This window comes from Eretmochelys imbricata, chromosome 26 (assembly GCF_965152235.1).
Source record: "Eretmochelys imbricata isolate rEreImb1 chromosome 26, rEreImb1.hap1, whole genome shotgun sequence".
NCBI lineage: Eukaryota > Metazoa > Chordata > Testudines > Cheloniidae > Eretmochelys > Eretmochelys imbricata.
In genome coordinates this window covers 11,835,013-11,862,797 of record NC_135597.1, presented here as the reverse complement: position 1 = coordinate 11,862,797, position 27,785 = coordinate 11,835,013, and the positions used below count along the sequence as shown (strand labels likewise).

The 27,785-nt window shown below is 49.4% G+C and overlaps 1 protein-coding gene across 3 annotated transcripts; it reads left to right on the top strand.

Moving 5' to 3' along the window:
- The first annotated feature begins 3 nt into the window (after positions 1–3).
- Positions 4–27,165, top strand: ADD2 (adducin 2). 3 transcript variants are annotated; one of them, XM_077805654.1, is made up of 16 exons: positions 4–201; positions 952–1,087; positions 2,381–2,532; positions 4,144–4,224; positions 5,024–5,173; positions 6,805–6,948; positions 10,137–10,235; positions 13,977–14,153; positions 15,257–15,514; positions 16,771–16,890; positions 17,643–17,732; positions 19,085–19,211; positions 23,608–23,661; positions 24,718–24,739; positions 25,218–25,234; positions 26,876–27,165. In XM_077805654.1, the coding sequence occupies exons 1-16, from the start codon at positions 4–6 to the stop codon at positions 27,163–27,165; spliced, it is 2,115 nt and encodes a 704-aa protein (XP_077661780.1). The 3 variants fall into 3 exon arrangements, with proteins under 3 accessions (XP_077661780.1, XP_077661778.1, XP_077661779.1); XM_077805652.1 differs by lacking the exons at positions 23,608–23,661; positions 24,718–24,739; positions 25,218–25,234 and adding exons at positions 19,573–19,701; positions 23,910–23,912 and having other exon boundaries at positions 19,046–19,211; positions 26,849–27,165; XM_077805653.1 differs by lacking the exons at positions 23,608–23,661; positions 24,718–24,739; positions 25,218–25,234 and adding an exon at positions 19,573–19,701 and having other exon boundaries at positions 19,046–19,211; positions 26,849–27,165.
- Positions 27,166–27,785: the final 620 nt, after the last annotated feature.

The following is a 27,785-nucleotide window of genomic DNA, read 5'->3' as shown; positions in this document are numbered from 1 at the left end:
AAGATGAGCAACGAAACCACCCCAGAGGCAGTCTCTTCCCCCCCGGTCTCCTCCCCGCCTCCCCACGGGCAGCGTTACTTCGATCGGTTCTCCGAAGATGACCCGGAATATCTGCGCATCCGGAACATGGCGGCCGATCTCCGGCAGGACTTCAACATGATGGAGCAGAAGAAGCGAGTCACCATGATCCTACAGAGCCCAGTGCGTAGAGAGTGCCTGGCAAATGGCCAAAGCGAGGGAGTGGGAGTCAGGGGTTTTTATCCCCCGTTCTGTCTCTGTATCCTAAGACCTAGCTTCTCCACTAGCGGGCTCTTTGTTACAGGTGCCTCTATTTATTTGTTTGGAATGCCCAGCTCTAGAAATCAACTGAAGTCACTAGGAGCTGTGGCTGCTCAGCACCTCTGCAGAGCAGACCCACGGAGCCGCCAAAATGAGTGGCCAGATTCTTAAAACCCCTCATCACGTTGGGTGCTGAGCACTTCTAAAATCTGGCCCCGGTTTTGGGTGATGAGCCCTTGAAAATGTGGCCGGGAGCTCTTCTAAAATCTGGCCCTAGGTGTCTTAAAGTTGGACATCCAAAAATTGAGACTTCTCCCCCCACCCCCAGTTATTAAAAGCTCGTTCTGCAAGCATGAAGCATTCTCCTCTTGGAGTGGTCACCGGGGCAAGCTCTGTGCTTAAGGGACGGAGCATAGAGAGAGCAACTGATGCCCAGTGTCCTCCTTTAGGTGTTGCTCATTCCCCTGTGCCAGCAGGGCTGTGAGTGCCAACCGTGTTTAATGTGTGAGGCCAGGGAGCCTGTTTCCCATGAAGCGCCTTGCCTTGGCGAGGAGCGCTGCCGGCTTTGTCAGGAAGATGCTGGCTCTGTAAAGTTCACGGCGTGGCTGTAAGGCAGCGTGGGCGCCGATCTGTGAAATCGCTGACGATTCACTGTCTGCCATGCTGTTTCAGTCTTTCAGAGAGGAGCTGGAGAGCCTTATCCAAGAACAAATGAAGAAGGGGAACAACTCCAACATCTGGGCCCTGCGACAGATCGCGGATTTCATGGCCAGCACTGCTCCCTCCGTCTTCCCCACCTCTCCCATCAGTATGTTGGTGGATAATTCTTCTCGGGCTGGGGGGGGGGGGAGGCCTGCCTTGTTGCCAAGTTACCAAACCAGGGTGGGACAGGCATTGCAGGATTCGGAAAGACAATCAAAGGCACCTATGGTGCCCATCTCATGAATGTCAGTTGGACTGAGGTGCCTAATTCCCCTAGGCTAACAAGAACCGTCTCAGCTATATCTCTCCCTTCTCTGGATGGGGTTGTTCGAAGTGCTCATGGTTTCCAGTGAAATATTATCTGGTTGCACTGATTTCACATACACCCATACAGTGGTCAGCTTTAATGGCAACCAGCATGGGGATAAATAACATTGGGTTTCTGCCCCTCTTTGCTTCTTTATAATGCCCAAAACAGGCCTTGAAGACTGTGTTTTGCTGACTCTGTTTTAAAGGCTTTCCCCTCTTTATATTTCACCTTAAAAATTCCAGGATTATCAACTCATTCCCTGTTTTTCCTGGATGTCTCCTTGGAAGACCAGAGAACTGTAGTGGGAGCTTTTCTGGCCCTTAACTAAAGAAATGGGTGGCTGTTTCTTTAACAAAGAGAAGTTTCCTCCCAAGTGGTTTTCATACACTTGCATTGAATAAGTGATAACAAAAGAGGTATTTTAAAATACCCTGAACATTATTGCCTAAAAAAGGTGAACATTAGGGTTGTCTGAAATTTTTTGTTCAACTGCTTTTTGATGAAAACCGTCTGGTTTTTTTTAAATGGAATGTTTTGCAAACAGTTGGTTGGGGGTTTTTTTTTTGAATTTTCCAGGTTTCTGATCAAGCAAAATGTTGCTCTTTTGTTCCCCATTTTTCCTCCCCGCCCTGATTTTTTTAATGGCAACGTGTTTAAAAAAAAAAAAAAAAAAAGGAGAGTTAGAGTAAAGTGGGGGGAGGATTAAGGAGGGGAGATCCTACAAATAAAATCAACCCTAACCCATTGCATTTAAAAATGGGGCTGGGCAGGGTGCTCCCCTTGTGCTTTTTCTCCAGCGATCCCCATCCCCAGTCTAAGACTGGCAGTGATGTGTTCGGGAGTCCCACAGATCCTTCCACGGCCCTCGTGGGCTGAGAGGTAAGGTGTGAAGGTTCAGGGAAGGGAATCCACCATGGGAGTCAACACATACGGACTGAAGAGCTTGGGGAAGTATCCTGCCTCTCATCTAGGGGATCAGATAGAGATTGGATGGGCCAGATCCAATGGCCTGGAAGCCTCCTTGCTTCCCAAAGCACCTCCTAGCCAGGAGCCCCTCAAACCGGCTAACCGATCTCCGCTTCTCCTCAGGTCTCTCCATGGTGACGCCCATCAACGACCTCCATAGCACCGAGTCGCTGTCCCTAGCGAAAGGGGAGCGGCTCATGCGTTGCAAGGTTGGCAGCATCTACCGACTCCTGGACCTGTACGGCTGGGCGCAGCTCAGCAACACCTACGTCACGGTGAGGGGGGAACCCCAGTGGTAACATGGACATGGGGTCATCTCCGTAGTGAGGATGGAACACGACTAGGGCCCTATCAAACCCCACGACTCCTTTTTGGGTCAGGGCCCCCAGTTTAAGAAACGCTGGTCTCCCCCTGTGAAATCGGTATAGTATAGGGTAAAAGCTCACAAAAGACCAGATTTCACAGGGGGAGGCCAGATTTCACGATCCGTGATGCATTTTTCACAGCCATGAATTTGGTAGGGCCCTGCAGATGACCGCACACTGCCGTCCTCCTGCCTTTGCCATCCACATCCTTGTGTGGAGCTGAGATGGAAGCGTAGAGTTCTTGATCCTCCAGTTACCGTAGTGGACCAGACTTGTGGGGGGAAGGATATAAAGAGAGGGAGTTCCGACTGGGAGACTGGTCTCATCTTTTCTACTAACCTCTGGCATCCCTCAGCAAACACTACACCATGTAGCCAGTGCAGGAATGTAACATTTGGCACAGGCTGTCTGTGCTGGTATCTTGCAGAAGTCAATGCGTGACCCTTCAGAGGAAGGGGAAAGAAAAACCCTCTCCAACCTACAGTGCTTAAGCACCGGCTCAGCGGTTTAATACTATAGGTGGGAGTTGGGGGTTCAAAGTGAATTCTCTCTTGACGTCTGCTCAGCTGTGCCCTGCATCAGATGACCCTGATCTTAGCTCACATACATGCCCATGTGCAGGGTCAGAGGGCATCCAGCTGTGACTTCCACAGGCTGACTTTACAGTCCTAGCTTGGGAACTGCTCCTCAGCTGGTGAGATAAGAATTCCCTTTCAGGCCATTCCATTGCTCACTACGCAAAGTGGGCCAGATCCTCAGTGGAGCTATACTGAGCATCTGGACCAGAGACAACTCGTCAACACAGCAAAAAACCCCGTAGTGAGTGGCATAGATGCTACCGAGAAATGCCATATCCCTTTATCTTTGTGATCAAAGGCTAGGAAATCTAGCAGCTCCAGTGCAGCCGCATGATATGTGATCATGGAACATACGGCACTATACTCTTTGAATTTTTCTCCGTCACTGATTTCCTTTTTTCTTCAGCCCCAATTTCCAGCTGTTAAAGTTCTTGCCCATTGTGTGACCCAAGTGGTACAGTACTGAGACCACGCTTGGTCAGTCACGTTTGACTTTCCCGGAGATCTGAAACCAAAATGAAACACAGTGGAATCTCAGAGATTGGAGGCTTGACTGGAAAATGCAGATGAAAGGAATTATGTTTGGTTTCTTAGCATTATAGGTGGGCTTGGAAGGATCTAGGATTCCATCCCAGCCCAAACATCTACACTGCAACTGAACAGCCCCTTAGCCCAAGTCAGCTGTCACGGGCCAGCTGCGGGTTTTTAGTTGCGGTGTAGACCTATCCTTAGTTCTGGCCAGGAGTATGCAGTCATGGGATGGACCCTTGACTAAGCAACATAGTTTGGAATGGAAATGGCTATAGAAAAGACAGATACTCTTAGTAATATGAAGGACTCAGAACGCTCCACCAGGAAAGTAAGAATGCACATGCTACTGAAAATTGTCCAGTTAATCTTAACTCGCCTCTTTCCCCCCACTCCTGTGCATTTCTTTTGGTAGATGCGTGTCAGCAAAGAACAGGATCACTTCTTGATCTGCCCTACAGGTCTTTCGTGTAATGAAGTCACTGCTTCTAGTCTGGTGAGTGTGCTAAATAACACCCTCTCCCTTCATAATGAAACCCTCCACTTTCTCTCTCTCTCTCGACGGTAAATTAAATCCATGCTGGTAATCTGGGACCGCTTTGGGAGACGTTGACGGCAAAGAATTCTTTCTGAGAGATGGTTTAAAGAAAGACCAAAAATTATGTTTTTTTTTTAACAAATTCCACCTCCACTCCCACCGTTTTTTCTCAAAATTTTGAAATTTGAAATGCTCCAGAGTGGTTTGAAGACTGCGGTGTGAGGGGGAGAGAAATACGTGTGGCAATCTCACCAATTTTTTCACCCTGTTTTGGTCAAAATTCAAAGTTTCGTGGTTTTTATCACCATTTTGAAAAAGATAGACAGTGAACATTCAATAGCCACCTGATGCATGTTCTCTTCATGCATGCATGGCACACACTAGATTGTGATCCCAGCAGATGTCACAGGCCGTATGGGAATGGGCTGAGTTGCTGTAGAATTGACGGACCTGAGTCTGTATCCCATACCTACCTCGCAGGCTTAATTAATAGATTCCAAGGCCAGAATGGACCATTGTGATCATCTAATTTGAACACCTGTAGAGTGCAGGCCAGAGAACTTCCTCAAAATACTTCCAAGAGCAGATCTTTTGGAAGGAATCACATTCTTTGAATGCAGAGCCACCTGGAAGGTGGATCCAACTGGTTGATGAGGGAGCGCAGTGGTGTTCTGCAGATCTGGGGTGAGCCATAGGGAGTGTGAATTCCTCCCCTCCCCGGTAACTCTCCTGCGGCCTCGTTTCTTTCCTGCTGCAGATTAAAGTGAACATCTTGGGTGAAGTGGTGGAGCAGGGCAGTACCAGTTTTTCCGTGGACACGAGAGGATTCGGCCTGCACTCAGCCATCTACGCAGCCAGACCCGACATCAGGTGCATTATCCACTTGCACACGCCTGACACTGCAGCGGTAAGGAGCCCAATCAGTCATGCTGACGGGTTTGCCAGGGTCAGCCGCTGTACGGTTTGCACCGCAGCCGTAGAGAGCTGCAGAGTTCAGCTCCGGCTCTGAACATCCTGAGTGAGGTTGGGAGGATGGGGAATCCAGGGCTTCGTTCAGGCTCATTGCTGATAACACCGTGCTCGCCTCTGTGGCTTTGAGATCCGTGTGTGGCATCCCCACTCCACTCGTCTCTCAAACACATCGGTCTCTCAGAGGCCGATCCACATCCCGTTAAAATCAGTGGAATTAACGGGGCCTCTGGCACAGTGGTATTAAGTTTCATTTCCCTTTAGAAACCCTGTGATGCTTTGTAAATAGGATAGGTATTTGCATCAAGTACGGCTGTTACTTTAGCAGCTAATAAAAACAGCAGAACTTCTGCTCAGGAGAATGGCCTCTTGTTTCCGGACAGCCACAGCATTTGTTGATCCTGGGACAAAACTCAAGGGCAGTGACTTCGTTAGTCTGAATGTCTAGCACAAGCCCATCTCTGCTAAGTAGCGTCATTCGTAATGGGTTATGAGAGACCAGTCCTTACTGAGGCTTATTTTCCAATGGGTTTCAACCTCGACTTTAGAACTGTACCCGGGACTTTAGAACACCTCCCCGCAACCCCCTGAGCATGCAAATGGTCTTTGCTCATGCGAAGATGAGAGGGATGAAATTCACCCCAGTGCAACAGATTTGCACCAGACCGTGTGCACCTCTTTGAACGCCATGTAACCTTTTGAGGGGCCAGGACTCAGGCGTTCGGAGTTCTCTTGCCACCTTGGTCACAGACAGTGTGACCGTGGGCAAGTTGCTGAATGGCTCTGTGCCTCAGTTTCCCCACCTGTTCTGTGGGGATAATACTTGACTTACAGGAGGGGTGCTGGGAGACGACCTGCCCTCTCTTGCCCCTGGCATGCTACTGCTCAGGGGGATTACACTAGAACTGGGCAAGGTCTGTGCTCATTCAGTCCTTTCTGCACAGTGGGACTGTGCTCTGTCTGCTGCACTGGGATGCTGCAGGGCCCCGAGAAGGGGGCTCCGTTTGCCCCTCACTTGAGCACTTCTCGGACATGTGCATGTTCCGTCATTTAAGAAATGAACATTTTTTTATCCCCAAACTTCATGTGACTCACCTTCGGTCAGTTGCTTTATGCTTCTAATGTGAGGCAGAAGCTGTGGGTGGGATGCATAAAAGTAAGGGAAAGTTGCAGCCCCTGGGAGGAGAAAGGCCAAAATATGTGACTGCTACAAAACTGCTGTTTTCCTGGGTTCCTTTTGTTGGTGCTGATGGCAGAGCCTCATTGTTCACACTGATCTGCCACTGCTGAACCTTCATGGCTTCATAGGCCTGCAAACTGATGCAGCCGCTGCTCTGAAGGGCCAGTCCTGGGAGATGCTGGGCAACATCTGCACCCGTTGATTCCACTGAGAGAGAGGGAGAAGGATGCTCAGGATATTGCGGGATCAGGGCCGTAAAAGCGCAACAACAGGCCACAGGTTGCCGGTTTGAAAGCTGAGCGTAGACTCGACAGGTGCGTTGGTGTAAACGTGAGGGAACCAAAATGCTGATCTTCCCCTTGGCTTCCTGCGTTCTCTCTGTTTGCCAGGTGTCTGCCATGAAATGTGGCATCCTGCCTGTATCCCATGATGCCCTGCTGCTAGGCAACATTGTGTACTTCGATTTCAATGGAGAGATGGAGGAAGAGGCAGACAGGATTGAACTACAGAAGTGCCTTGGACCAACCTGCAAGGTTAGGAGAAAAGACACACTCCTCCGACTGAAAGATATTGTGGCTGATCAGCCGTTGGGCTAATACAGCTCAGCAGGGTCAACAAACATGTGGACAAGGGGGATCCAGTGGACATAGTGTACTTAGATTTCCAGAAAGCCTTTGACAGGGTCCCTCACTTGTGGAAAAATTGGAGAGAGTCCATTGGAGGGCAATAAAAAGGTTAGGGGACTGGAACACATGACTTATGAGGAGAGGCTGAGGGAACTGGGATTGTTTAGTCTACGGAAGAGAAGAATGAGGGGGGATTTGATAGCTGCTTTCAACTACCTGAAAGGGGGTTCCAAAGAGGATGGATCTAGACTGTTCTCAGTGGTAGCAGATGACAGAACAAGGAGTAATGGTCTCAAGTTGCAGTGGGGGAGATTTAGGTTGGATATTAGGAAAAACTTTTTCACTAGGAGGGTGGTGAAACACTGGAATGCGTTACCTAGGGAGGTGTTGGAATCTCCTTCCTTAGGGGTTTTTAAGGTCAGGCTTGACAAAGCCCTGGCTGGGATGATTTAGTTGGGGATCGGTCCTGCTTTGAGCAGGGGGTTGGACTAGATGACTTCCTGAGGTCCCTTCCAACCCTGATATTCTATGATTCTATGAAATTAAGTTGTCGTGAGATAAGAGGGAAGATCCTTTCATGGATTGAGAACCAGCTAAAGGACAGGGAACAAAGGGTAGGAATAAATGGTAAATTTTCAGAATGGAGAGGGGTAACTAGTGGTGTTCCCCAAGGGTAAGTCCTAGGACCAATCCTATTCAACCTATTCATAATTGATCTGGAGAAAGGGATAAACAGTGAGGTGGCAAAGTTTGCAGATGATACTAAACTGCTCAAGATAGTTAAGACCAAAGCAGACTGTGAAGAACTTCCAAAAGATCTCACAAAACTAAGTGATTGGGCAACAAAATGACAAATGACATTTAATGTGGATAAATGTAAAGTAATGCACATTGGAAAAAATAACCCCAATTATACATACAATATGATGGGGGCTAATTTAGCTACAACTAATCAGGAGAAAGATGTTGGAGTAATCGTGGACAGTTCTCTGGAGACGTCCACGCAGTGTGCAGCGGCAGTCAAAAAAGCAAACAGGATGTTAGGAATCATTAAAAAAGGGATAGAGACTAAGACGGAGAATATCTTATTGCCCTTATATAAATCCAAGTTGAATACTGCATACAGATGTGGTCCCCTCATCTCAAAAAAGATATACTGGCATTCGAAAAGGTTCAGAAAAGGGCAACTAAAATGATTAGGGGGTTGGAACGGGTCCCATATGAGGAGAGATTAAAGAGGCAAGGACTTTTCAGTTTGGAAAAGAGGAGATAAAGAGGGGATATGATGGAGGTATATAAAATCATGAGTGGTGTGGAGAAAGTGAATAAGGAAACGTTATTTACTTCTTCACATAATATAAGAACTAAGGGCCACCAATTGAAATTAATGGGTAGCAGGTTTAAAACAAATAAAAGGAAGTTCTTCTTCACTCAGCGCACAGTCAACCTGTGGAACTCCTTGCCTGAGGGGGTTGTGAAGGCTAGGACTATACAGGGTTTAAAAGAGAACTGGATAAATTCATGGAGGTTAAGTCCATTAATGGCTATTAGCCAGGATAGGTAAGGAATGGTGTCCCTTGCCTCTGTTTCTCAGAGGGTGGAGATGGATGGCAGGAGAGAGATCACTAGATCATCACCTGCTAGGTTCACTCCCTCTGGGGCACCTGTCATTGGCCACTGTTGGTAGACAGGATACTGGGCTGGATGGACCTTTGGTCTGACCCAGTATGGCCGTTCTTATGAGTTGCTCCAGGAATGGGTTTGACCCAGTAATATTTTCATTGGAGATGGGCCGAAGAGGTGGCGTTCAGATCTGGGTCCTGTGCTGGGGTTTGGGTTCTGGTTTGCAGTCCTGTCGGGGCTTCACATTCTGACGTGTTGTGAGGTTTGGGCCCGTCATGTGGCAAAAGCACCAGACTGAGAAGGCTGGATTCTACAGCTGGCTGGGCGATTGCCCTGCTGTTTGAGTTTGGGCCTCCCAATTGCTTTGTGCCTCAGTTTACCCACCTGTGTCCTGAAATACCCGGGGTTTGATTCATAAATGTTTGTAAAGCTTTTCTGAGACCAGACACAGCAAGAGGAGTGCCACATAGATTGGATTAGAAGGAAATGGCCAATAAACCAGGTGAAGTTACACACAGCTACAGACTAGGGACCGAATGGCTAGGCAGCAGTTCTGCGGAAAAGGACCTAGGGGTGACAGTGGACGAGAAGCTGGATATGAGTCAGCAGTGTGCCCTTGTTGCCAAGAAGGCCAATGGCATTTTGGGATGTATAAGTAGGGGCATAGCGAGCAGATCGAGGGACGTGATTGTCCCCCTCTATTCGACACTGGTGAGGCCTCATCTGGAGTACTGTGTCCAGTTTTGGGCCCCACTCTACAAGAAGGATGTGGATAAATTGGAAAGAGTCCAGCGAAGGGCAACAAAAATGATTAGGGGTCCGGAACACATGAGTTATGAAGAGAGGCTGAGGGAACTGGGATTGTTTAGTCTGCAGAAGAGAAGAATGAGGGGGGATTTAATAGCTGCTTTCAACTACCTGAGAGGTGGTTCCAGAGTGGATGGTTCTAGACTATTCTCAGTGGTGGAAGAGGACAGGACAAGGAGTAATGGTCTCAAGTTGCAGTGGGGGAGGTTTAGGTTGGATATTAGGAAAAACTTTTTCACTAGGAGGGTGGTGAAACACTGGAATGCGTTGCCTAGGGAGGTGGTGGAATCTCCTTCCTTAGAAGTTTTTAAGGTCAGGCTTAACAAAGGCCTGTCTGGGATGATTTAGTTGAGGATTGGTCCTGCTTTGAGCAGGGGGTTGGACTAGATGACCTCCTGAGGTCCATTCCAACCCTGATATTCTATGATTCTAAGTATCAGAACTACTCAACATCTGGGAAGTTACAAAGGGGTTAAATTGCTGTCACTTTTTACAGAACCTGTCATTCCGAATGTGAGCTGAAATAGCCTGCAAGTCATTCGAGGGACCTTCAGGTGCTGGGCAAAAACCCAGACTTGTCGATGGACTGTATCTCTGAGCCTCTTTAGAAAGAAATGCATTCACTGGCAAGGACTGTGTTAGCTAGTGTTTCATTTTCCCCGCAGATCCTGGTGCTGCGAAACCACGGCGTGATCACTCTGGGAGACACGGTGGAGGAAGCTTTCTATAAAACCTTTCACTTGCAGGCTGCTTGTGAGATCCAGGTGAGCGACTCCACTGGGGCAGCAACTTGGAATGAGCATCCGCCCTCGTCGATGTGTTTCCAAGGTCGCTTCTCATTACAATGCTTTGTTACTCTGCTCGCTATGTAATCTAGGTGAATATTCCATCTAACCAGCCACCTAGGTACTTATGATTCTTGTCACTGTAGAGTTGGAGTGTCTCCCATAAGCTAAAGACAAAACGACTTGCTCTCTTTCCCTTCCCTACCGCCAGTATAGACTGACAGACAGACTCACAGTGATAACTTGCTAAGACAGGACTGCATTGTGTCTGGTATGCCTAATATGGGGAGAGACCCAGGATCATTATAAACCCCCCTGTACCAGACTCAATGAGTCCTGTGTTTGCAAGTTATCACTATGGTATAAACTCCAGCGTTCTAAAGCCTCCATCCCAAATGCTACATCTTGCAGGATTTCCAGCCACAACTGTGAAATACTCAAGTGCTTGGTGTAGATGGTGGGCTGCAGGATGGCCACATCTTGTTTTGACCCTGGGGAGATGTCCCCCAAGGAGCAGATTAGGGTTTGCACCCTAGGAGAATGCTGCCGGGAATACACCAATTCAATCTGGCTGCATTGCACTGATCATTTATCTCCCTCTACTGGGCAGTCCCTGGAACAAACTTCAGGACAGAAACCAACTTCTGCGAATACAGACTAACACGGCTGTTACTCTGAAACTTCCAGTGTGGTTTTTATTTTTTTTTTTTACAGCTTTATATACGGTCGTGGCTTTCAGTCACTCCCAGGTTAGCCTTGAGTTTCAGCTGCTGCCCTGTTATTTGCTCAATAACTTGAACTGGGCCTTTGCTTTCTCCTCCGCTGTTGACTGTTGGTTTGGGGTGGGATTTTCAGAAGTGTTTGGCACTAGCCTAAATGATTTCCCACTGCCTTCAGTGAGAGCAGAGATTAGCAAATGCTGATTTGGAAACCTCGCCCTCTAAGCCTTCAGAGCTCAGCAAGAGCTCAAATGGGGATGCAAAAGTAGTGATTGCGGTTATTGTTCATTATTTATACGGTGCCATAAACGTGAGTCGTGCTTTCATGATGAATAAAAGACAGTGGCCCTGATTTGGATCTTGCAAACACCAGCATAAATCAGGAATAACGCCACCAAAGTCAATGGCATTACACCCATGTAAAAACCAATGTGCGATGTGAATCAGGCCCAAAGAGCTCACAGTAGAAGAGAGGGTGTAACGTGGCAAGGGACGGTATTTCAGGCGTAGTGTGTGTTTGCTGGGCTAGTTTTGGGAGCATTTGCCTTCAGTACACCATCTAGGTGCACCTGTTCAAACGCTTTGAGACCATGGTGTCACCAGTTTCAACCTGAGCCATATCCAGAAAAAGTCTTTGGCTTCCAACCCCTCACGACATTGGCACTGCTGTTATGGTAGTTAAAATGACTATTATTTATTATCAAGCACCATCCATTCTACCAATGCCACGGATTCATTTCTAGGCGTAGATCAGAGCAGAGAGCTTTGCCGGCACACTGGAGGCTTTTGACAAATGTTAAAAACATCCAAGGGCACCAGTGCTGTACTCCACACCTGCCACTTTTACCCTCTTCCCTCCTGCCCTGTCCCCCTCACTCTCCTTCCTTTCATTGCTCCCTCTCCCTTCTCTTTTCTTTCCGTTTAGCTGATCCCCTCCTAACTAAACCCAAAATTGGAACATGACCTTGGCTGCCACCACATTGTTCACTCTGCTTGTGTGTAATGGCCTTTCCCCCACCCTGTATTTGTCTTGGTGTTTCCCTTGTAAGCACTTCGGGGCAGGGAATGGGGAATACTACAGTGGAGACCATCTCTTGGCTGATCCTTAGGGGCACGACCATCATAAACGTGATTCTATCTGATAACGATATCCATCAGCACATCTAGAAACCTAACCTCCCTCGGGTAATCAACGTTAGCCACCCAGAATGTTAACAGGCAAACGCCCTCAGTTCTGTCACTAACTCAGACCCTCACCAGGCTTCCCAAATCCCCATAAACATAGCACGCAAAACAATACAGCATCTGTCTCGATATGAACAAACCAGCCAGAGTCAGCAGGAGGCACTGGGAAGAACAGAAAAGGGAATAAACAGGGGTTGGACTGTTCATAGCTTCTTGTTGGCCACATGGAGTAAACCGGTCTGTAGGAAGGGTTTGCATTAAGAAAGGACAGTCGTCCAGCTGCTCAGGTATTCCATGCACGGAAAGGGTGATATGGCCACGTCTGGGATGATGCCACAATCCTCAGAGGTTGGCACTGTTATCGGCACTGGAATCGCTGAAGACACCAGTGCTCAGATCTCTGCCCTGGCTCCGTGCCTACAGCCAAACCTCTTGCGGCCTCACCCACAGCTACTGTCGATTTCCTTTGTGGGTTGGTTTTCGATTTTTGATTTTTTTAAACAGTGGCTTGTCAGCAAAGCCTGAATATGCAACAGGATGATAACTTTCTCCTGCTCTGCTCTGCTCTTCCCACGCGCTGCTGACGCGGCTGTAACGACGCGGCGGGTTTGGTTGCGCTGGTTAGGCAGCTTGCTTGCCATCAGTGACGTTTATTATAAATGCCGCTGTCCTCCTCTCTGCACGCCGACCTACTTTAGCTGGGGAAACGAGGTCAGCAGCGCTTGCTGAGGCCTGGTGCAGGAGCCACCTGCAGGTGAAGGGCGGGGAATACATGCCCTCTGCAGACTGCCTCCTTCCCACGCGCAGCTTTGTTGACAAAGGGCTTTGGGATATTCCTGTTACTCATGGGCCCCACTGCCTGTTCCCTGTCTGTCCTCTCCGCCCCCACTCATTACTCTCTCCTCATTAACTCCCCAGCACAATAGCGGCATTTGAATGCCCAGTGACTCCCGAGGCTGCTTGGCTTTGTTTCCAGACTGGCATGCGCTCTGCCTCTGTGGCTGGCAGGCGGGGAGCGCTCTGGGGTTGGGGGCTGTTACATGTGTGCCTAGGCCTTCTGAAATACAGCAGTGCCGGGGCAAGCGCCACGCTGCTCTTTCGGTGCCGTCAGCTGAGGAGAGGAAAAGGTCGTCCGTAAATACGTGGATTGGGACCGACGCTGCAAACCGTCCAGGTGCATGAGTAACATGCATGTTGGCAGGATTAGGGTCTCACATGGCAAACCCTTCAGGGCAGGGGACATTGTTTCCATTCAGGGGCCCGGGCCAGACCCCATGGGGGGGCCGGAAGGGAGTGCCACCCAGCTCCGCTCCTGGTCCCAGCTGCCAGCCCCGTGCCCAAGGCTCCACACCTGGTGGGGTGCTGCACTGGGGTCTCTGCTCTTGGCCCCCGCTGCTGGCCCCACGCCCGGGGCTCTGCTCCCAGCCCTGCGCTCGCCCCAGCTGTGGCCCCAGCCTTATCCCCCTTACCCCTGTCTGTGTCCCCCTCTCCCAGAGCTGCACCTCTGGCTCCAGAGGGTGGGAGGGGGGCACGGACGGGGCAAGGGGGGTGCAAGGTAAAAAGTTTGGGGACCAGTGGTGTAGGGTAACTCTGGCACGCCCCCAAGGCTGGGCTGGCGAGTAGCTGCTGCAGGAGTCCACTGTAGAGGCTTTATTCCATTCAGGAGCTCCCGTCCACCAAGGGAATGCTCTGCTGGCCAAAATCCTTCCCCTTTCTGCCGAGCAAACGGGGGTGGCGCGTAACCAAGAACCTGGCCCTTTCTCAGCGGCTTCCCCAGCGGCTCCTGTGTTGCTGTCGTCTCTGTGCTTTGCTCTAGGTCTCTGCCTTGTCTAGCGCTGGGGGAGTGGAGAATCTGATCGTGCTGGAGCGGGAGAAGTACAGGCCCCACGACGTTGGGTCAGTCCGATGGGCCGGGAGCACGTTCGGACCCATGCAGAAGAGCCGCCTGGGAGAGCATGAGTTTGAGGCCCTCATGAGAATGCTGGACAACCTGGTGAGTCTCCAGCCGATTTAGTGGTGACCCGTTACTCGCTCTCCACACTCCCCTTCCGCCCGCCTGGAGCCAGTGCGGGCAGGTTTACACAAGCTGTGGATCACGTCTCCAGCTGCAGTGTAGACGTGCATCTTCAGCATCTCACGGGATGTGTTCCAAGCCAAACAAGCAATTTGCTTTCCTGCTAAGGATTCTGCCTCGAAACATCAGGCATGCCAGCTGAACAGACTACAGATCCAGTTCGGGGCATCATGAGTGCTCTCTTCCTGCCTCTGGGGGAGCGAGTTTACAGCAGTCTTGGGAGGGAAGAGGCAAAGATCTAGATTGTAGATAGCCCTTGTTTGACCACAGGGAGATGGGCAGATAGCACCGCTGCCCAAAAATGCTTGAATGAAGAACTGTTTCAAAACAAAATGGCCTTTATTCAAAACCATTAAATGCAACAGTCTTAAATTTTATTCTGGGGTTTGTTTGTTTGTTGCAACGCTTTTAAAATTTTCTTGTATCAGAAATGTTGTTGCAGACATCATCAAAACTTTCATTCACTGAAACCATTCCTAAAAACCAGGATTTGGGGAGACAAAAAATGTTAATAACAATTTCAGTGGTTTTGCAAAAAGGGGAAAAAGCAGAATCAAATCAAGCACTAGATCTGGTTTGAACCTTGTGGCATTTTTCTCTAACGTTTCCCCCCCCATTTTTTGCCCAGTCCTAATAGCTAGAGCAGTGGTCCCCAAACTTTTAACCTCGCACTCCCCCAATCCCTGTCTGCACCCCCCCTCCCGGAGTCAGGGACGTGGCTCAGGGAGGGGACGCAGACCTGGGTAAGGGGACTGGTGACTGGGGCCACAGCTGGCGGCCGGGACCCTGGGCGTGGGGCCAGCAGCCAGGACCGTGGGTGCGCTGCCGGCAGCTGGAGTTGGGTGCGGGGCCAGGAGTTGGAGCTGGGGCCAGGAGCGGAACTGGGTGGCACTCCCTCCTGGGCCCCAGCCACGCCCCCTGAACGTCCCTCCGCCCCCACCTAAGGGGGCGCACGCCACAGTTTGGGGACCTCTGCCCTAGAGTTTTCCAAGTAAAGAAGCATTCTGATTGTGTCCTTCCAGGGTTACCGAACAGGATACAAGTATCGGCACCCCTTTGTGCAGGAGAAAACCAAGCATAAAAGTGATGTGCTGATCCCTGCCACCGTCACAGCATTCGTCTTTGAGGAGGAGGGTGCTCCCATCGCCACCCTCCGACAGCATGCCCAGAAGCAGCAGAAGGAGAAGACCCGCTGGCTAAACACGCCCAACACTTACCTACGGGTGAACGTAGCTGAGGAGAACCAGAGAAGCGTGGGCAGCCAACGGACTAAGACCACGGTAAGGGGGAATGCGCTTTGTGTCCTGAGTTTGAGGCACTGTCATAAAGGAACATGGCCAACTTCCTTCACAACAGCGGAGCGCAGCGGGTAAGGAGTTGAAAGGCCCAATAGATGCTTGGAGCCAATCTAGACGTTCTCATGATATTTCTGGTTGGACTCGGTATACCCCAAGCACGGCCTCTCCCAGAGTAACTGGGGCTCAGGCCAGGCCCAGAGTAGGACAGCCTGTAAATCGTTACCTTCAGGTTTTAGGGGAAGGTTTTGGGGGGAAGAGGCAGTTTGTATTCAAACCAGTTCACACATCGCTGAAAACAACCCCTCGGCTTTCAGGCATCAAAGCTGCTTTCCAGCAGCAACAGGTACCACGGGGAGCCCTCCCAAAATTGGCGACTGGTCTGTATAAAAATCATAGAATATCAGGGTTGGAAGGGACCTCAGGAGGTCATCTAGTCCAACCCCCTGCTCAAAGCAGGACCACTCCCCAATTTTTGCCCCAGATCCCAAATGGCCCCCTCAAGTATTGAACTCACAACCCTGGGTTTAGCAAGCCAATGCTCAAACCACTGAGCTATCCCTGCTGCCCCCCACAATGTTCACCTTCCTCTTCTATTGGAAGATGCGCTAACCAGCTGGGGTTTCCAACAGAGTGGAGTCACCTGGGGCATAGACAGGAAGAGTGGGCCAGTGGCGAGGGTGCCTGGTCAATCCCTTACTTTGCCATTGACTTCCTGTGTGACCTTGGGCGAGTCACTTAGCCTCAGTTCTCCATCTGTACAATGGGATAATAGCCCTGCCCTGCCTCACAGGAGCGTGGAGGAGAAATACATTAAAGGTGGGGAGATGCTATGGTATTGGGGACCCTACAAGTTCCTAAGCTAGATAAACATTTGGACAGGGATTTAACAATTGCTTAGTAGACACAAGTCAAGGCAAAACCCTGAAGTGGCACACACCAGAATCCAGATGTGTGGAATTGAACCCGAATGGGCTGAACCAAAACCTTGAACATCAAGGAAGGGGGTGGGTTAGATCTGAATCCAAATTCAGATTCCTGAATCTTGCAGCTGGCTCCTTTCTCCGTAAGGGATTCTGCCCAGCTCTGAATGTCTACAAAATTTGGAACATCTGAAATTCTCTGGTGGTTCAGAAACCCATAGGCTGGACCCATGTTTCTCCTGGATCTTAATGATAGTGCAGTTCCGGGCTTGATGCATTTTCTTTGCTCTTTCCCTACCTATCCTTGGTACGGGCCAGTGGATGAAGGCCGATGAGGTGGAAAAAACCAGCAGCGGGACCCCGATCCGAATTGAAAACCCCAACCAATTTGTGCCTCTCTATACAGACCCACAGGAAGTGCTGGAAATGAGGAACAAGGTGTGTCAGCTCTCAGATGTCTCTCTTGTCACCCCATGCTCTACGGCAGGTCTTAGTTTCCAGGTGGCCGAGAATCAGTAGATTCCTTGGAGACTCCAGTGACCTGACTTTCCTGCAGCTGATGGGGGAACAGATGACCCACTTCCTTTTTACTTTTTCTCTTCATTTTATATAAACAAGTTTAGTGCTGGTGGTGAGGTCCAGACTTGCAACTTTGAAGTCCTCTGTTCACCACCAGAGCAGGTACAAGGGTAGTTTGCCATATACCCTTTTCCCAACGCTGCCTTGTAAACACGATTCAGCCTTGTTCGGAATGAACCACCCCTAGGTCAGAGGGAAATTCACTCGGTGACCCAGTCGGTGCTTGGCCTCCTGGCTGAGGCGGACGTTCCAGATAGTGCCAGAGTCACGCTCAACCTCCCTGTCCTCTAGGAACGGGGCTGAGACATGCTGACTCGTTTCACGTAGGCCAAGGACCGGGCGTTGGATGGCAAGAGCATTCACTCGCTACTGAGCTAAACTGGATTCAGATGGGCAGCCAGGGAGAGAGAGGTTCTGTGCTTGACTCTCTGATTCCTTGGTACTGGTGCAAAGAGCTTTTTACGCTACCTTAGCCCAAGTGTAAATGTCTCTCCGAGGTGCAAAGCAGTGGCAATTCAAGGCCCGCTCTATCTATTACCGTGCCCCTAAGCCAGCTAGGCTAGACTCTTATTTCAGCTCTTTTTATTTATTGGCTGATTTTTCACCCACAGATTCGGGAGCAAAACCGCCAGGATGTGAAATCGGCAGGACCCCAATCCCAGCTCTTAGCCAGCGTGATAGCAGAGAAGAGCAGGAGTCCGGTACTCTTATTAACGAAGGGGCTAGCTTCACGGGGAAAGTTACAGAGCAGTAAACATCCCTGCTCTCTGCCGATTGAGGCAGAAGTCATGTGTGGATTAAGGGTGAATAAAGTCATAGAAGATTAGGGTTGGAAGAGACCTCAGGAAGTATCTAGTCCAACCCCCTGCTCAAAGCAGGACCAATCCCCAACTAAATCATCCCAGCCCGGGCTTCGTCAAGCCGGGCCTTAAAAACCTCTAAGGATGGAGATTCCACCACCTCCCTATGTAACCCATTCCAGTGCTTCACCACCCTCCTATTGAAATAGTGTTTCCTAATATCCAACCTAAACCTCCCCCACTGCAACTTGAGACCATTGCTCCTTGTTCTGTCATCTGCCACCACTGAGAACAGCCGAGCTCCATCCTCTTTGGAACCCCCCTTCAGGTAGTTGAAGGCTGCTATCAAATCCCCCCTCACTCTTCTCTTCTGCAGACTAAATCACCCCAGTTCCCTCAGCCTCTCCTCGTAAGTCATGTGCCCCGGCTCCCTGATCATTTTCGTTGCCCTCCACTGGACTCTCTCCAATTTGTCCACATCCTTCCTGTAGTGAGGGGCCCCAAACTGGACGCAGTACTCCAGATATGGCCTCACCAGCGTCGAATAGAGGGGAACAATCGCTTCCCTCGATTTGCTGGCAATGCTCCTACTAATACAGCCCAACAGCCCTTCTTGGCAACGGGGGCCCACTGCTGACTCCTATCCAGCTTCTCGTCCACCATAACCCCCAGGTCCTTCTCTGCAGAATGAGCATGTGAGCTCCGGTTGTGGAGCTCGGATCAGGGGAATCCTGACGGCGATGTGTTGGTGTTGAAGTGGGGCGTTTCTCTCCCAGCTCAGAATTGGAGTGGAGCTGCCCCCACCCTGTTAAAGCTGCACTGTGCCCCAACTCCATGGCTGGCAGTATCAAGTGGAGACACAGAGTAATGGATCCACTAGCCCACCCCCCCATAGCAGCCCCCTAAGGTATTCCTCCCACCCTGGAGCTGAGTTCATGTCACGCAGGGGTTATGTGCCTTCCCCATAACCTGCTCCCCTTGTGCATGGTGGAATGCATCAGTTCTGCTGGACGTGGGGCTGTGCTCCCTGCAGATCAGGATCAGCATCTGTGAGAACAAACACTTAAGCCATGGGCTGGGCTCCTAGAATACTGAGCCTCGGTCCGTGACAAAAGAGGATCGCTAGCTTAAGTTAGATGGCCCATAAAACCCACTAAACCATATCCCCAGCCCTTGTGCTGATGGTGCAATGTCATGTCTGCGGTTGGTTTCAGTCTGCGGAGAGTAACCTGGCTTCCAAAGCAGACACGGAGACAAAAGAAGTATCCCAGGAGGAGATACCGACCGAGCCAGAGCCTCCCAACCCGTTCAGCCAGCTAACCGACCAAGAGCTAGAGGAGTACAAGAAAGAGGTGGAAAGAAAGAAACTGGGATTAGATGGTAAATAACCGGAGGGAGCGGCTATGGCTTTGTTCGGTCACGTGAAGTGTGTGTATGTTGCGGGGGGGTTAGCTAGGGCACTGGCCAGGGAATCCAGGTTCAGAGCAGAGTTTTTCCTCCCAGATTGAATCAAGCAGAACAGGGACTTGCTTCTGGCTCTCCCACATCCCTGGCCAGTGCCCTGTGTATGTACAGCGCTCTGAGAAAACCCTTTCTATGGAAACCGATACGTCTTCAAAACATTCAGGCTTGGAGGAAATATTTCCAATTAGCCGTACCCAGAAGACAGGCAAGGAGTGTGTCTTTTGGGATCTCATCCCCCATTTTTTACATAGCACTTGGATGTCTTCTCTGCTCCTAGGTGAGAGAGACGCGAGCGTAGAGGAATCTCAGGCTCCTCCGGTGAAGTCCCCCTCCGCTTCCCCGGAGCAAAGCCCCACAAAGTCGCCACCAAAGAGCCCATCCGTGTCCCCCGCCAAGTCTTCAGATGGTAAGTTGAGCCTCCGTGCCAGGCGGTGGTTATGCTGCATGGCAGGAATTGAAGCATTTGGGGGCACTGCCTAGGGTGGATGCAGCAGTGTTCCTGCAGTTGCATCCTGGGATAAACCTGAGCCCTGTCACATGGGCAGCAAGGCCTGGGCATGCTGTAGGCTTGGAGGGGCATCTTCCACCAGTAGAAAGGCCTCCTTTTCTTTATTAAAAGGAGGGTGGGTTATTATGGCCATAAGTTCTGCGCCACCTTTGTCCCAACAAATCACACAAGAGGCCTTTGGAACGAAGATGTGTCTATTTCTTTATTATTTGCACGGCAGCCGTGCCCAAAGCCCTCACCCGGAATAAGCTCTCCATTGTGTTAGGCGCTGTACAAACCCATAGAAAGACACAGCCCCCGCCCCAAAGAGTTGGCAGTCCAACTTGAAACGAGGCGCAACCGGTGAGCAGAACAATACGTGTCATAAGAAGCTGCTGGCTGTGGACCTGATCCAAACCCTATTGAAATCAATGGGAGTCTTTCTACTAACTCCAGTGGGCTTTGGGTTAGTGAGATGTGTGTGAGTTGGTCCCAAAGATTCCAGAACATTATACATACATATATATATATATATATACACATATATATACATACATATATATATGATGGTATTATGTTGCCTCTGCTCTTACATTGAAATCCAAGGCAGGAGATATATAGATATATGTTCCAATTCTAACATATATATGAAATCCAATTAGGATATATATATAACACCAACAGTGGCCTTCTGAATGACTATGAGTTCAAATGGCCAGCATCAAAACTGGCCAGCAAAGCTACTTACGCTTGCTATAAACAGCTTTTCTTGTCATTCTTCTGTGTGTGTGTCTATATATATATATATCTATATATATCTATATATATATCCTCCCTTGGATTTCAGTGTAAGATCAGAGGCAACGTAATACCATCAGAGGGTATCAGACAGATAAAATCAAAACACGTCAGTGTTGTGTTAATCAGTAGCTGGGCATAATGCGGGAAGAGAAATAGTGCGAGTTATTAGCATGCTCCTCAGATCAGATGCGCAGATCACTGGAGACAATGAAGATCTGGCTGTCCTAGGCAAAGACATGACCTGGTCCATGAAGGTCAATGTGGTGGCGTTACGTTTTTTATTGTTCTCATTGTGTCGCATTGTGTCTCATTGTGTTGGTGTATGTCTGTCCCCACAATTTCTTCCTTTCTCTTTCCATGTGTTGCTTTCATCAAAGGACTTACCTCTGATTCTGAATACTTGTCACTGTAGTAAGTATAGAGAGGCTGTTTTCTAAGCTCACATACCATCACCTTGCGGGAGGTGGGATGCTTCTCACAGGGGAGATAGAGGGTGGGTGGGGAAAATCTTCCAATACGTTCACAGCAGGGATGCAGCTCCATGGAGAAGCATCCAAATGTGCTAGCTTTCAGTTCGCCCAGTATCCGTCTTTCGTTGTATGGGAGACCAATAGGAACCAGTTTTCAAATGTTGGGCACCTTAATAGAACCTGCATGTTCTGCATTTGGCTGTTTCAGTCAGCGCTTAGGCTCAGAGGCAGGGTGGCCTCCTGGATGGTGCACCAGAGCAGCACTTAGAAGCCCTGGGTTCTATTCCTGGCTCAGCCCCTAGCCTGTTGGGTGACCTAGGGCAACTCACTTCCCCCCTCTATGCCTCAGTTTCCCCATTTTACAAATGGAGATCATGCTACTGACCTGCTTTGTAAAGCACTTTGAGATCTACTGTGGGAAAGTATTATACGAGAGCAAAGCATTATTATTATCCTCATCAATTCTATCTGTCATTTCTCTAGAAACTTTCACCATTGTATGTAAGCACTGATACTCGAAAGTTCCCACTTCACCTGCCTGTGTGCTGATTTGACCATCCAACTGTGTGATTTAGACCTCTATTAAGATGCTGATGCTTCTCACTTCAGAGGGATTAAGAAAGGCTCCTTTCTTATATGCTGTTTCAGAAGAGTTGCCCTGACTTTTTCCTTGCTCAAGATTTTGAGAAGGATTTATTTTTATGCCCCATTTTATCTCCTATCTCTCTTCCACCTAAAGATAGTCCTGAAAGCTGTAAAAAGGAGCCAGCTGTAGCCTCAGGTCTTTGTAGAAGGAATCTCCCACCCTCAAGAGCACGGCACCAAGATCACAAAATCTGCTTAATGGACAAAATTCTACCCAGGAGGGCTTGAGAGTTTTCTTCTTGCCCTGTTCACAGAACTTCCGTTGAGCTCAGTGGGTAGCCTGACCAGACAGCAAGTGTGAAAAATCGGGACGGGGGTGAGGGGTAATAGATGCCTATGTAAGACAAAGCCCCAAATATCGGGACTGTCCCTGTAAAATCGGGACATCTGGTCACTCTATCAGTGGGGGATCTGTGCATGGGGGAGGAATGGAATATCAAATTCAAGATCTGCCAGGCGGATCTGAGAGCAGAGCTTTGTCTTAGCTTACTGATTTCAAAACACCAACAATGGCCATCTGAATGACTATGAGTTCAAATGACCCGCATCAAAACTGGCCAGCAAAGCAATTTACGCTTGCTATAAGCCGCTTTTCTTGCCGTTCTTCTGTCTTTTCCCCATCGCTTCCCATTGTGCATATCACTTTCTGCTGTTGCATACACAATTTGTGCCTTTAGTGTCCTAAAGGACAGCATGAAAAAAGGAAAGCTCTAAAATTTGATGAGGTTTCTGATGGAAAGTCATTACTTGGGTCAGGGGTGGTAAAATGAAAAAAATCGATGTTATAGATACTTCTAGGGACCGTTTCACCTAGCAGCTCCCTCTCTGCCATGCAGGAGACCAGAGTCTGGGCAGGTTTCAAGCCGTGTATGTTCAAGGATATTGCAGAGCGCAGGGTCTGGGGGTGATGCAGTGTTGCGTTCCTCACGCCGCCTAATGTGAGAGCATCTTACAGAGGCAAAGATTTTTTTCAGAATATTTTTCACTTGTTTTTTTCCCCTACCAAACCAATTTGGTGAAACTGACATCTCGTGAAATGTCTTAGTGTTGTCAAAGCTGCATTTTGTTGGGGGTTGGGGGGTTAAATTTGAGCTGAAAAATTTCACCCATGTACTGAATACGCAGCCTGTCTGAGAGCTGAAGCTACTTTCATTCTTCAGTCCTAGCCAGCTTACTACCCCTTTGCATTATTTCTTTACTTGGAAATGTGTGGCTGAATTCTTACACGAGTACGTTCTCAGGACTCGGCACTGGGCTTCTCTCGCCAAAGTACTTCTCACTCCAGCCACTGACTGGCATACCTTTGCGTAGTGATGGGTGTCACTGTTTTAAGTAGGCTACAATCTTAGGGCTTGATTCAGTCAAAATTACAGATGGACTCCGGTCTGCTTCAGATTTTGGAGCTTTCTCGGCTCTGACCAATCTCCTGTGATGGGAGGGACGGAAGTAAGGGCTTGTCTACGCAGAGACTTAGTGCGGGGCAAGCCAGGGTATGAACGTAGAGTGTGCTCGTCTACTACCGCCCGCTAAAAGTTCCGTGGTGTGCTTTGGGGTACATCAAAGTGCACTCTGGAACTTGGCATGCATGGTAGTTGGGTCCATGTGGTGACTTAGTCCACGGCAGGCTAGTGCATGGTACATTCAGACCCTGGCTTGCCGTGCACAAAGGATATGTCTACACTTTGACCTGGGAGTTTGAGGAGACATACTCACCTCACCTCTCATCAAGTTAACACAGCAGCATGGGTGGAGGGGCGTTCTCGTGTCTTGGACAGTGTCAGGGGCTGTGGAAGACCATGCTAGTGGCTGGGACGTGGGCAGTCTGGCTGGTAGGCAGCACAGTGTTCAGGAACCGGAGATCAATGGGCAAGTCTGAAGTCAGGAGCCAGGTGTCGGAGCCGAAAGTCAGACAGGAAACAGGAGCTAAAGCCACGGATCAGCGCTCTGTCAGAAACAAAGAGCCGTTGCCTAGGGTTGGAGCCAGAGCAGTCGGAAACCGGAGCAACGAGGTTCAGGGACTGGCATAAGACTGAGCGCAGGAGCCGGGAACAGAGCAGGATCAAAGTCAGGAACTGAGGATGAGACCAGGAGCCAAGTAGCGGACAGCAGGGGCTATGGCAGCAGCAAGCCAGGATCCACCTTGTCGCACAGACCGCTTCTCGTGTCTCTTCCTGGCTTCAGTAGCGTACCCGGCCCAGTCAGGGACTCCAGAGCGTCTCCAGTCGGGTCCCTGTGGCTGGTGCACTTAGTGGAGTGTTACACCTTCGGGCTCCCAATTCCTCAGTCACGAGTTGACAGGTGGTGGTGTGGATGCGGCAGTGGCTGAGAGCCCATCGGTTCAAGATCCCGGGATCCCCTCAGACAGATACATACTCAGGGTGCCTAGTTTCAGCTGCAATCTATTTTTAGCACACAGGCTTGCTCAGAACTAGCACAGGTAAGTCTCTTTGAGCTGGGATCCACACCCCAGCTTGAAGGGTAGACATACCCTTGGTCTCTGCATAGACAAGCCCCAGGGTTTTCTAAACTGTATTACGTCTTGAGGGTCAGATTCTGTCACCTTCATTCATTGCAATTAGTCACAGGAACAACCCCAGCAGAGACAGCGCTATGCATTGAGTAAGTACCTCTCTGTGCCCGCCAGGATCGTGCTCTAAGTCAAGGAGCGCTGAGTGGGGGTGCAGGCAGGCTTGGAGTCAAGCGAAGAGCCAGGCCTTACAAATGAGAGCAGCCAAGATTAGGGGTTGACTGCTTGATTCCAAATGTTCTCTGCTCTGCAGGCCCTGGAAAGAAAGCTTCCTCCTCCATGCCGTTTGCGCTCTATCCCAAACCCTTATGGAATCACGGCAGGGATGCCTGCAGAAACTGTATTCACTGTCTGAATTAGCAAGGTTAATGTGTCCTTACAGCCAGCCTCTGGAGGGGCGCGGGGAGTTTGGAGAGGGGAAATCCAGCTTTCACCATACCAAATGTTATCCATATTTCGATGCTAGCTGTATCCCAGTGACAAACCAGCAAGCCCGGCAAATACCCAAGCCGTTGTATCACCGTTTTAAACGTGTCCCATATTTGCCTACGCAGAAGGAGTGAAAGGTAGTTTGTTGGCAAAACAGCCAGGGAGCAATATATTCATGATGAATATGTACAAAGGGAACCGCTGCTCTGCTATGTACATTGCATGGGCTTTACACAAGCTGTGACAAGTATCAGCCAAGAGTGCGGTCTAGCAATTAGAGCAGGGGATCCATGGGTTCTATTCCTCACACTGTGTGACCTTAGGCAAGTTGCCGAAATGATCCGTGCCTCAGTTTCCCCATCTGTAAAACGGAAATCATATTGTGTGCCTCACAAGGGCGTTGGGTGGCTCAGCACCTCTTTGTAAAGCCCTTTGGGATCCTTAGTTGAAAAGTGCTATGGAAGTCTGGTGTGTTAATTATAGTTCTCTTGGTAAATCCAATAAAGAAATCTAACGGGACAAGGGGAAAAAAGAGAGAGGGAGAGGAGAAGGAAGAGGAAAAGAGAAGAGAGGCATGCATGCAATTGTTTAATTGCTTCTTCCCAGAACACAGCTTCCTGAGTTCATTGTCAAAGAGGATCATTCATTAACACTAGTTGCAAAAGAAGCCCTTTGCAAAACACACACCCCAGTCTGTGTTTGTGGGCTTGGAAGAAAAAACAGCATGTGTGAGCAAATGGAAAACCCAAGTGCCTAGATACCCTTAGCACTGTTTAAATGTACAGCTCATTTAGCAGACAGGCTTCCAGGAGTTCTGACCATCCTCGGCCAATCTGCTGCTGTTGGGCATTGTGTTCGGTTAGCAATAACCCCTTCTTCTCCGGATTGCTGTAGATGGAATTTGCAACCTCTTTTTCCCAGGGAGGAAGTTGAGAGACTTCTGGTTTTAAATCTAGGCCAGATTTACACGTAAAGCATAGACTGACCTAGCTACCTTGCTTGGTGGCTCTGAACAATTTTGCACCCTGAACACTGTAATTAGATTGACCTAACCCCTGGTGTAGACATGGCTAGGTCGACGGAAGGATTCTTCCATCAGCCTCTTGGAGAGAGAACCCTTCCATTGCTGTAGGAACTGTCTACACCACGGTGCTGAATATGCTTTATGTTACATGTGCTTTAGCAGCATAGCTCTGCCACTGCAGTGGCTATCGTGTAGACGTATCTTTAGTTGCGAATTCTAGCTCTGCCTGCATTCAAAGAGGGAAAATGAAACCAAGGAGGCAACATGAAGCACAAGCTCTTTCCCCAGCTCTAGGACATGTGAAATCAATCTGGGTCAGAGGATCCCTGGGGGGAGGGATAGCTCAGTGGTTTGAGCATTGGCCTGCTAAACCCAGGATTGTGAGTTCAATCCTTGAGGGGGCCATTTGGGGATCTGGGGCAAAAAAAATTGGGGATTGTGCCTGCTTTGAGCAGGGGGTTGGACTAGATGATCTCCTGAGGTCCCTTCCAACCCTGATAGTCTATGTTCCTTCCCGGCCATATTGTCTCAACCCATCAGTGTCCTGTTTTCTCCCCATCACAGCAAAACTGCTCTGGCTTCTTTTGAAATCAAGGGCCAAATTCCCATTCAATGGGAGCATGATATGGTCTAGTCTGTGTAAATACCATAGGCCTGATTCCCCACTGCTCTGCAGCTCCTGTGCAAAGTGGATGAAACACACCACCAACTTCAGATCACACCCACTTTGCAGAGATGTATAAATACCCAAGGTGCACGGCATAGGAGAACCAGGCCCAGTGGACTTACGATGGTGTCAGAGAGAAGGGAATCAGGCCATGACAATTTCCTTACAGCGTGGGCCAGATTCTGCTTCTATTTAAACTAATGTCAATCTAGAGTATCCTCATTGAAGTCTCTGGTGGAATGATTATAGTAAGGCCGCAGGGCTAGCTCTAGGCAAGCTGGAAAATGCCCACCCCTTATTAGCCGGCAGTCTCCCAGTTGAAACCACTTCTTCGATATTCTGCTGACCCTTATCTTTAACAACCCTAAAGCAATCAGCTGTTCCATCTGTATGGCAAAGCCAGGCGATCCGGTCCTGTAGCCACACAAAGTAGTAGCCCTTCTAGTGAGATGGGGGACCCTGCCTCCATAAATCCTCATGCCTTGTGTCTTTCTTTTGTGAAGGTGCTAAGAAGACGGACACCAGCCCAGCCCTTGCTGATCCCGCTGCTGCTGGAGAGATGGCGCAGCCGGCAGCAGTGATTGTGAATGGGAAAGATGATGACCAAACTGCAGAAGACACCCTAAGCAAAGGAATGAGCCAGATGACCACAACCACAGATGCTGACCCAGATGCCCCTAAGGACAAAACCGAGTCAATCACCAGTGGGCCTGTGTCCCCAGAAGGCTCGCCATCCAAATCTCCCTCCAAGAAGAAGAAGAAATTCCGGACCCCATCCTTCCTGAAAAAAGGCAAAAAGAAGGAGAAGGCTGAATCTTGATTGCTCTCCAGGCCTTCTCCTCCTGCTGCCTCCTTCCTTCTCCCCCACCCACCAAGGTCACCAGAGCAGTAGAAGAAGCTGATAGCCAATAGCTGCCTCTCCTAGAATGGTTTGTGCTGAGATAGAACCAGAGGTTGAGGGTCCCGGAATGACTCCTGTGTAATACGTGTGGCTGAGACAACACCTAGACTTTGGGGGGAATGAGGCAAATTTTATGGGTACCCATGGTGTGAGATGTATCGTTCCCCGTTAAACCGGTTTTTGAAGAAGTAAGCGAGTTTAGGAATGATTGTGGTCCTTATTTTCTGCTCAAGGGAGCTAGTCACTAATTTCACAAGCTGTAAAACTGGTTCTCTGTACCAGTTCCTCCTCGTCACAGCGCTGATGCTCCAAACCATTTATTTCCCGTGGGCTGAGGTCTTTCCACGTGCTGCTACCTTTACAGCCCACGTGGCCACCTTTCAGAAATAATTTGGTGCAAGAACAGACCCTCACGAAACAGGAGGGGACATTGACAATGCTTGATTCCTTTTTTCCAGTTCTGCAGTGGAATCCTGGCTAATTACTTTGTTGCAATTCATTGTATAATCTCAAATGGAGACCATCCAATTTATCAAAAC

Bases quoted from the DNA above. Each gene is read 5' to 3' on its own strand.
- ADD2 (XM_077805652.1), top strand. From the start codon at position 4: ATGAGCAACGAAACCACCCCAGAGGCAGTCTCTTCCCCCCCGGTCTCC. The intron at 5,174-6,804 runs GTAAGGAGCCCA...TCTGTTTGCCAG, and splicing joins ACACGCCTGACACTGCAGCG to GTGTCTGCCATGAAATGTGG. The intron at 19,212-19,572 runs GTAAATAACCGG...CTCTGCTCCTAG, and splicing joins AAAGAAACTGGGATTAGATG to GTGAGAGAGACGCGAGCGTA.